This window comes from Rhincodon typus, chromosome 13 (assembly GCF_021869965.1).
Source record: "Rhincodon typus isolate 14 chromosome 13, sRhiTyp1.1, whole genome shotgun sequence".
Taxonomy (NCBI): Eukaryota; Metazoa; Chordata; class Chondrichthyes; order Orectolobiformes; family Rhincodontidae; genus Rhincodon; species Rhincodon typus.
The window spans coordinates 9,343,223-9,353,302 of record NC_063344.1 but is presented as its reverse complement, the minus strand read 5'-3'; the positions used below and the strand labels follow the sequence as shown (position 1 = coordinate 9,353,302).

Sequence of the window (10,080 nt, the reverse complement as noted above, 5' to 3'; positions counted from 1 at the left end):
GTGGTGGTGGGGGGGAGCGTGTAGGGGAAGAATGCTACTGTGAGCAGGAATTGACCCTCAATGGTTGGCCAATTATTTTATTTTAAAATACAGTGCAGGGATTTAAAGGGGCCTGGCAGCTGTTAGGAGCTCCACCTGCTAACCCTGTCATTTCAGCTAGTCACTCCACTTTGCGATGCCCTGCGCTACACTGAATGTGTCTAGCTTTCGAGTGAATGAAATAAAGAACAAACAGCACAGGAACAGACCATTCAGACCTCCAAGCCTGTGCTGACACATTTTGCCCTTCCATACTAAAACTCTCTTCATTTACAGGATCTGTATCCCTCTATTCCCTTCCTATTCATGTATTCGTCCAGGTGCATCTTGAATGCTACAATTGTGTTTGCTTCCACCACCACCTCTGGCAACGCGTTCCAGGCACTTACCACCCTTTGTGTGAAAAAACATGCCTCGCACATCTCCTTTAGACTCACCACCCTGCCCCTTGAACCTGTGTCCCCTAGTAATTGACCTCTCCACCCTGGGGAAAAAAGCCTCATACTTTCAACTTTATCCATGCCATTCACAATCTTATAAACTTCTATCAGGTCGCCCCTCAACCCCCTGCGTTCAGTGAAAACAAGCCCAGTCTATCCAATCTATTTTGTATGTGTATAAAAAGCCTTGGGATTCTTCTTAATCCTGTTTGCTAACAACTTTCCATGTCCTTGTTTAGCCCTTCTAATTCCTTATTTAAGTTCTTTGCTACTTATATGCTTCAAGGGCTTCATCAGTTCCCATCCTCCTAGATCTTATGTATGCTTCCCTTTTCTTTTTGACCATGATCATAACAGCCCTGGTCATCCAAGGTTCACATAACTTGCCATACCTACCCTTCATTCTCGCAGGAATGGGCAACTCAGGAACTCTTATCAACTGCTGTTTGGAATACTCCCCAATATCCGATTTGGATTTACCCTCAATCAGCGCCTCCAATCAAGATTCTCCAGTTCCTGCCTAATATTGGTGTAGCTCGCCTTCCCCCAGTTTAACACTTTTTCACCTGAGGACTGCTGTTACTCCTACCCGTGGGTATTTTAAAACTCACGGTGTTATGGTGACTCGTCCTGAAATGCATCCCCACTGAAACTTCACTCACCTGGCCGGGCTCATTTCCCGAAACCAGGTCCAGTGTTACTGTGAGAAGCTGGGAGCTGACACTGTTTTAACATTAGAGTGTTGCCTCCGAAGATGTTGAAACTTGTCTTGCAGCTACCCAGGCTGAGATAGCCCAGGAATAACACCATCGGATGTTGCAGGCTGTCATTACTTTGTAGTTTTAGGCTGAACACACTTTAGGAATCTGTGAAGTGGAATTGGCTCCACAATACAAGTACTGTGTAGGTACTTGTATCAAGCACTCCTGTAATACTTTGTTGAAACCACTTGGTAACTTTGCCAGACTTTATTATGCCGAATCGGACCTTTGGATACCATGGGACAGATTCGGTAACTCTCATAAACTGTGGAGTATGAGATTCGTTTTGAAGCACTTTCTCCTTGGTTAGTGAATGGGAAGAAAACAATGAGGGCTTCTCCATCCTGTCCATGCAGAGTTAGTGTACAAACAAACAAACAAGAGCAGGCCACTCGGCCCTTCCAGCCTACTGCAACATTCAATAAGATCATGGCTGATCAGATTTTATCCTCAACTCTACATTACTGCATACCCCCGATAATCTTTATCCCCTCGGTGATCAACAGTCTGTCTACCTCTGCCTTAAGAGTCTTTAAAGATTCTGCATTCACTTCTTTTCAGCAAGGAAATTCCAAAGACTCTCAACCTTCTGAGAGATATTTCCTCATCTCTGTCTTAAATAGGTGACCTCTTATTTTTAAACTATGACCCCCAGTTCTAGATTCTTCTTCAAGAAGAAACATCTTTTCCACATCCACCCAGCAAGACTTCTCAGGATCTTGTGTTTCAACGAAGTCACCTCTGACTCTTCTAAACTCCAAAGGATACAGGCCTAGCTGTCCAGCCTTTCCTTGTTAGGCAATCTGCTCTGTTTAGTCAACCTTCTCTGAACTGCTTCTCTTGCATTAATATTCTGTAAGTACAGTGACCAGTACTGTACACAGTACTCCAAATGTGGTCTCATTAATGAAGCATAACTCTTGCATTCAATTCCCCTTGCAATAAAAATAAATGACATGCTATGAGCTCTCCTGATTACTTGCTGTACCTGCACACTAACCTCCTTTAATTCATGCATTAGAGCACCCAGATCTCTCAGCATCTCAGAGCTCTGCAACCTCTCCCTGTTGCGATATAAGCTTCCTTTTTCCTTCTACCAAAATGAACAATTTCACTTTTACCCACATTGTACTCTGTTTGCCAGATCGTTGTCCACTCACTAAAATTTGACTTTTACTTAGAATCATAGAATCCCTACAGTGCAGGCAGAGGCCACTGGGCTCATTAAGTCTACACCGACCCTCTTAACAGCTTCCCACCTTACCCCGTAACCCCACCTTTACCATAGTTAATCCACCTAGCCTGCATAACGTTATGGGGCAATTTAGCATGGCCAACCTGCATGTCTTTGGACTGTGGGAGGAAACCGGTGCACCTGGCAGAAACCCATGCAGACACGGGGAGAGTGTGCAAACTCCACACAGACAGTCGCCCGAGGGTGGAATCGAACCTGGGTCCCTGGTGCTGTGAGGCAGCCGCGCTAACCGTTGAGCCAGCCCTGCTTGGCTTGTGCGGGTTCCTCGTTGCTAAAGGGAGGAAGTTCAGTCAGTCAGCTTTGTTGGGCTGTAAGGCCAAGCTGATAACTGTCTCACTGCAGCCACTGTGTGATCAGCATGGCAGTGCTAGTTTGGGCCTTGATTCACAACTCAGTGGTAGATAATTGTTGGATGTTGGATCAAGTTTTACCATGTTGCTGGGAGATGGCCCTACAACCTAAAGAATGCGTAAATAGTTAGTGTTTTTTAATCTAGTAAAGCTGATTGTTTACAGATTGACCTTTTATATATATTTCTGCGTTATCAGCAACAGAAACTATCACAAACTATTAAGAATGGGGCTGTCCTTTGTCGTCGTTGACCCGAGGTCTAACTGAGGGATAATCTGCCTACAGCGCCTTTGTTTTCATTTTGTAGACAAGAAGGCTTTGCATTTACACGCTTGGATGGCTCGATGCCACAGAAGCGGCGGATTAATGCCATCGAGTCCTTCCAGAGCAGTGAGCCAGGCTCCCCGACCATCATGCTGCTGTCGCTGAAAGCTGGTGGAGTTGGTTTGAATTTAACAGCAGCTTCTCGTGTGTTCCTCATGGACCCTGTGAGTATTAATGCTGAACCTCTGGGCCTGCTTAACGTGAGGAGTTTGCGCAGCTATCACCAGCACCACTTTTTCTGTTTCTGCAGAATCTGTGTTTGATGCATTTTCTATTCTGCTTTATTAAGTAGACACTAAATAAAGGCAGTGTTGTATAATGTTCCGAATCCACCTGTCTCTCCCTGAACTAGACATTACGTGGATTCCGAGACAACCAGGTGCAGAGCTGGATGAACACAGCAGGCCAAGCAGCATCATAGGAGCAAAAAGGCTGAAGTTTCGGGCCTCTAGGCCAGAATGGGGGAGGGGAAGGGGGTTCTGAAACAAATAGGGAGAGAGGGGGAGGCGTATAGAAGATGGATAGAGGAGAAGATAGGTGGAGAGGAAACAGACAGGTCGAAGAGGCGGGGATGGAGCCAGTAAAGGTGAGTGTAGGTGGGGAGTTAGGGAGGGGATAGGTCAGTCCAGGGAGGACAGACAGGTCAAGGGAGCGGGATGAGGTTAGTAGGTAGGAGATGGGGGTGCGGCTTGAGGTGGGAGGAGGCTCCATTTGTTAAAACATATATAACCACATACCCTGAATTAACTTAGTTTTATTCTCTTGTGGGATGTGTACTTGGATGTATTTGGAATACTGCGTACAGTTCTGGTCGCCACATTACCAAAAGGATGTGGGTGCTTTGGAGAGGGTGCAGAGGAGGTTCACCAGGATGTTGCCTGGTATGGAGCGCGCTAGCAATGAAGAGAGGTTGAGTAGATTAGGATTATTCTTTACGCAGAGGATGATGGGTGCCTGGAACGCGTTGCCAGCAGAGGTGGTAGAGGCGGGCGCGATAGCGTCATTTAAAATGTATCTAGACAGATACATGAATGGGCAGGGAGCAGAGGGATACAGATCCTTGGAAAATAGGCGACAGGTTTAGATAGAGGATCTGGATCAGCGCAGGCTTGGAGGGCCGAAGGGCCTGTTCCTGTGCTGTAAAGTTCTTTTGTTCGTTGTGTATGTCGCTGGCTGGACCAGCATTTCTTGTCCATCCCTAGTTGCCCCTGAGAAGGTGGTGGTAAGCTGCCTTCTTGAACTGCTGCAGTCTGTGTACTGTGAGTAGACCCATAATGCCCTTAGGTAGGGAATTCCAGGATTGTGACCCAGCGACAGCGAAGGAATAGTGATGTATTTCCAAGTCAGGGTGGTGAGTGGTTTAGAGGGGAACTTGGAGATGGTGGTGTTCCCATATGTCTGCTGCCCTTGTCCTTGTAGATGGAAGTGGTCGTGGGTTTGGAAGGTGCTGTCTGAGGTTCTTTGGTGAATTTCTGAAATTCTGCATCTTGTAAACAATACACACTACTGCTACTGAGCGTCGGTGGTGGAGGGAGTGGATGTTTGTGGATGTGGTGCCAATCAAGCGGCTGCTTTGTCCTGGATAGTGTCAAGCTTCTTGAGTGTTGTTGGGGCTGCATCCATCCAGGCAAGTGGGGAGTACTCCATCACACTCCTGACTTGTGCCTTTAGATGGTGGACAGGCTTTGAGGAGTCAGGAGGTGGGTTACCGCTGGAGTATTCGTAGCGTTTGACCTCTGCTCTGGTAATCACTGAGGTGAGTCCAGTTGAGTTTCTGGTCAATTCAGTGATGGTAGTGCCCCTGAATGTCAAGGTGCGATGGTTAGATTGTCTCTCATTGGAGATGGTTATTTCCTGGCATTTATGTGAACATTACTTGCCACTTGCCGCCCATTGTCCAGATCTTGTTGCATTTGAACTTAGACTGCTTCAGGATCTGAGGAGCCGCGAATGGTGCTGGAAATTGGGCAGTCATTGGTGAACATCCCCACTTCTGATCTTCTAATGGAGGGAAGGTGACAGAAGAAATCTGGAAAAAATGGATTGCCATCTTTTCCCGGGGTGGAGTTGGATGAAGAATGTCCTGCAGCTCGTTTATACCCCTGGCTTCCAAAATACTACTATTGCCATTTTTCCATGACGGTGTACAGTGGGAAAGGGACAATGAGGTCAGTGATCAGTTACAGCCTAACTGAGTAGGGGAAGCAGGCTCAATGGGCTGAAGGGCCTGCTCCTGTTGCTTTATTACTTAACATCCAGACTCCCACTTGTGTCACAATAAAACTTGCATTCAGTTCCCCCAGATCTCATACATCAGATCATCAGTAAAATGTGGTGCTTGATACTGTTTGTCTTAACAGAATAGAAATCTGAGATTTTTCACCAATAAACAAAAATCACCTGACTTTATTTTCATGGGCGGGCAAAACCCATGTCACTACTTGCTCCCTCCTCGAACGGCTGTTAACAACGTGATACTGGTCACGTAGACAGGAAATCCTCTTCATGCAAATGACTGATAAGATTTTTAAAGTGAAATGATACAACTAAACCCAGTAACAATGACACTACCAGTAAACTCTAACGAAGGGAAAACTCATAATAATTAAAATCTGACTTCCACCAGTGCAGTTGTAGGATCTGAGCAGTGTAAACTAGATGTCCAGGATCTTGCTTCAAAATCTACTGATTACGCTCATTTCTGCATCTTGTACAAAGATTTATGGATGACTTTTGGGTGAATTTTCTTTTATAGCAAAGTGAGCTTACGATGTTATTGGGTTTGACGGGGCAAAGCCTGTGTTTTGTGGTTTGTAGTTGTGTTCACTTTGTGCAGGCATAGTCCTTGGCATGTTTATAGAATGATACAGTAGAGGCCTTTCGGCCCATTGAGCCAAAGCGACACTAAATCTACACTAGTCCCACTTTCCAGCATTAGGCTCATAGCCTTGAGAGGTATGGTAGTTCAGATGCTCATGCGAGTACCTTTTTAAACGTTGTGAGATTACCTGAATCGACTACTCTCCCAGGTAGTGTATTTGAGACCCCTACCACCCACTAGGTGAACTCCTCAAACCCTACCCCTCTTGAACCTCCTGCCTTTCACCTTTAAACTGATCTTCGCTGGCTTGGCTTGTTTACTGAGCAGGTTATGTCATGCAGTGTGTCATGTTGTGCATGCTTGTGATATGGTGCTGTTCCCGCAGTGCTGTAACTATCCTTTTTGTGTATCAGGCCTGGAATCCAGCTGCTGAGGACCAATGCTTTGACAGATGCCACAGGCTGGGTCAGACCAGGGATGTCATAATCACCAAGGTACGTCATTAGCTCAACTCGAAAGAGCTGACGGCTAAATATTTATTCATAAAAGCAGCTTAGTTTTTTCTGTGTAGCATTGGACTGCAACAAAGACAGAATATACTGGAAAAGCAAATTCACAGCATCCGCAGTTCTTTCGGTTTTTATTTAGCATTGGACTACACTCCAGTGAATGCAGTCAATGGGATTTGTGATAATATTGGCTTCACATGCAGTGTTGTAGAGTCTTAACTACTGTCACCAATTACACGCCATCTCTAATCAGCCTTTGTCTCAAAGTACTCTATTATCCTGATGTTGGGAGAGAAGCTGCAACATAAAGGGACTTGGAAGTACTTGCGCACGAAACACAAAAAGCTAGCATCTAGCACCACTAGGCCATTGAACTTGCAAGTGTTTAAATAAGACAAAAGAACTGCAGATGTTGGAGATCTGAAACAGCACTTCACGTATTTACTCATCCCTGTTCTCTCTTTTATATTTATCTCTCAATGCCTTTGTGCACCCTTTTCATCTTTATAAAATCCATTTTGTGTTGCTTGTTAGACATAATCATTTAGATTTGCTTTAACATTTAAAAGATATCCACCTGAGCAACAGAAGAGGCATATGGAACAGAGAAACTTTGAGGTGTTAGAGAAACCAGAACACAGCGATTCTAGAAGGATTGACAAATGAGAGCTTAGTGACAAGAGAGAGCATTGGAGCTACTGGAGAGAAAGGCAGGAGTGAGCAGTGGAAGACAAAAAATTAGAAAATAGAGACAAGGAGAATGAAAGTTCTGTATTTATTTCTAAAAACTGAACATTTAATCAACTCCATTTGCCAATTATTTTCACAAAATAAATAATACTTTGCATGTGAATGGCTCCGTTGATTTCAAAAGCTTGAATTGCCTGTCCCTTTTATCCTCATACAGACCATCTTATATGCCAGAACTTGAACTTGCAGCCATTTCATAGACATATCTTTCTGCTAACAAAAAGGGAGGAGAAAATTAACAATTGAGCATATCATAAACTAAATGTAAAAGTGCTGATTTAATAAAGCACTCCAAATCTAGCCAATATGGTCAGACCCTATCTTCATCTTCATCTATGTTGGCAGGTTAATTCGGACTTGGTACTGCTAGATTCGTTCTTGGCAGCTTCCTCAGTGACAAACAGTGTTATATTCTTCTGTACAAAGTCTCTCACTGTCTGCTGTCCCTGTATCTCATTTTCAATATATCTATTAACCCTTCAGTTTTTTCGCTGGACATCAAACTCCTTACGTAATTTGGTGTCAAATATTGTTCAAAACTGGTCCTGTGAAGCAGCTTCAGATAATTTATATTTTCAAAGGTGCCATATAAATGCAAGCTGTGCAAACTGTTATGGTATGAGAGAGGCTACACTGTTATAGAGTTTTAGGCTTTCAGGGTGCAAAGCTTGTCTCAGCTCAGCTAGCCAGTAAAGGGTTGGAACAAATTTAAACATGGGTGGGGTGAAAGTAGATTGATCCTACTTGGACCAGAACAAGCAGAAAAGAAATGTGGTGAGCCTAAGCATTTGTAGATTTGACTCCTGTTCCTCAGGCTGACTGACTGGGTGAGAGAGCAGGAAGTGGGGGAAAGGAGAAAGCAGAAAGCTACAGACAGATTACATGAGAGAGCAAAAACTTAGATGGCATATGGGGAAATGTGAGGTTGTGCTCTTGGGCCAGAAGAATGAAAGAGCTGAATATTATTTAGATGGGGAAGGACTGCAGAAAGCTCAGAAACCGAGGGAAGTGGGGCTCCTAATGCATGAATCACAAAAAGCCAGTATCCAAGTTCAGCAAGTAATAGGGAAAGCAAAAAGAATGTTGGCCTTTATTTTGAAAGGAATGGAGTGTAAAAGTAGGGAGGTTTTGCTGAAATTATACAAGGCATTAGTCAGATCTCAGCTGGAATACTGTGAAAGGGTTTGGACCCCTTTAGTCTAAGGAAGGATATATTGGCATTGGAGGAGGGAGTCCAGAGAAGGTTCACTAGGCTGATACCAGGCTGGAGGGATTTTCTAATGAGGAGAGATTGAGCAGGTTGGGCTTGTACTCATTGGAGTTTAGAAGAATGGGAGGAGACCTATTCAAATATAAAAGATTCTTAGGCCGAATAGGCACAGTGATTGTTTCCCCTTGTGGGAGTGTCTAGGACCAGAGACCATAATCTCAAGAGTAAGGAGTCACTGATTTAAGACCAGAATGAGGAATATTCCTTCATTTTCAAGGCGAACATGAATCTTTGGAATTCTTTACCACAGGTAAATCTCAACACTGGGTCATTGAGTACATTCAAGGCTGATGTAGATTTCTAATTGAGGGTTATGGAGATAAAGCAGGGAAGTGGAGTTGAGGATTATCATATCAGCCGCGATCTCATTGAATGGTGGAGTGGTCTCGATGGGCCAAATGGCCTACTTCTACTCCCATGCTCTTACTGTCTTATTCCTCATTTAATCTTGCTTGATATCCTTGTGACAAGGAGTGGAGACTGTGTGCGCCTGATGCTGCCGTTTTGTGATTTACAAGTCGTTTTGACAGCCTCCAATAAACCTCGTTGCCTGTCTACCTCTGTAGTTTATTGTGAAAAACTCCGTGGAGGAAAATATGATCAAGATTCAGAACAAGAAGCGAGAACTTGCAGCAGGGGCTTTTGGAACGAAAAGACAGCGCGAGATAAAGCAAAGCCGGATTGAAGAGATCAAGATTCTGATCGACGTGTAACACTGGTTTTTGGCATCGGTTCTGCTTTTATTTTTGCTTTCTAACCCTCCCAGGCGTCTGAGCTTATTGAAATTTTGAAACTTTTGAATACTGTAATGGGACAGAAAAATGGGAAGTAATTTGTAAACCAAATACAAATTTATATGAGATGGTAACTTTTAATGCAAAATGTTTGTTGAATTCTGTGAATCAAAATGTAGAAAACAAATTGTCTGTGTAATATAGCTTCAAAACTGCTGCAGTTGGGAAGTGCATCCCTCAGTTGAGATATTGAGACATAGCTCAATGTGCCTGTTCCAGTTGTCAGGTATTTAACAGCCCCATGGTAATACTCAGATTCAGAGTGTTCTGCCAGTCTTCTGATTAATGTTTTACCCTCAACCTACACCAACTAAATCAGATTTGCTGGTATCTCGTCTTAACATTATTTGTGGATGTTTGTGTGAGAATTTTGTGTTTGCCTGAGTAACCATTTACTGTATTCCAGCACTCACTGCGTGAAGGGGATCGCGATATTTTACAGATGTGGTGGAATGCTTCGTAAAGGCAAGGTTTTTTTAAAAAAAAAAAATTGTCCCTGCTTTGTTATTCAGCTAAGGACTTTTACAATCATTAAACCTGATGGTTCTTGTCCAGCTTTATTACTTTTCCTTTTAAGAAAAACAGAAACTTCAGTAAAATCCTGCTGGTTTATGTTCCTCAAAACCCTCGCAAATGGTGATTCTTACAAATGATGAATGTGGCAGGCTGCATGGGCGCTATACAGGCGGACCCCGATTTACAAATTTACACTTCGAACGCTCGCACTTACAAACTCAATCCCGTACAGAGCTGTAATTTTAAAGAT

General features: G+C 43.8%; 1 protein-coding gene across 1 annotated transcript in view; it reads left to right on the top strand.

Moving 5' to 3' along the window:
- Window positions 1-9,868, top strand: part of hltf (helicase-like transcription factor) — a 78,880-nt gene extending 69,012 nt beyond the window's left edge. The window contains exons 21-23 of the mRNA XM_048604496.1: window positions 3,154-3,334; window positions 6,405-6,485; window positions 9,087-9,868. Of these exons, the coding sequence (XP_048460453.1) occupies window positions 3,154-3,334; window positions 6,405-6,485; window positions 9,087-9,233 (409 nt within the window). The 3' untranslated portion in view covers window positions 9,234-9,868. The remainder of the gene's footprint in view (window positions 1-3,153; window positions 3,335-6,404; window positions 6,486-9,086) is intronic.
- The last annotated feature ends 212 nt before the right edge of the window (window positions 9,869-10,080 follow it).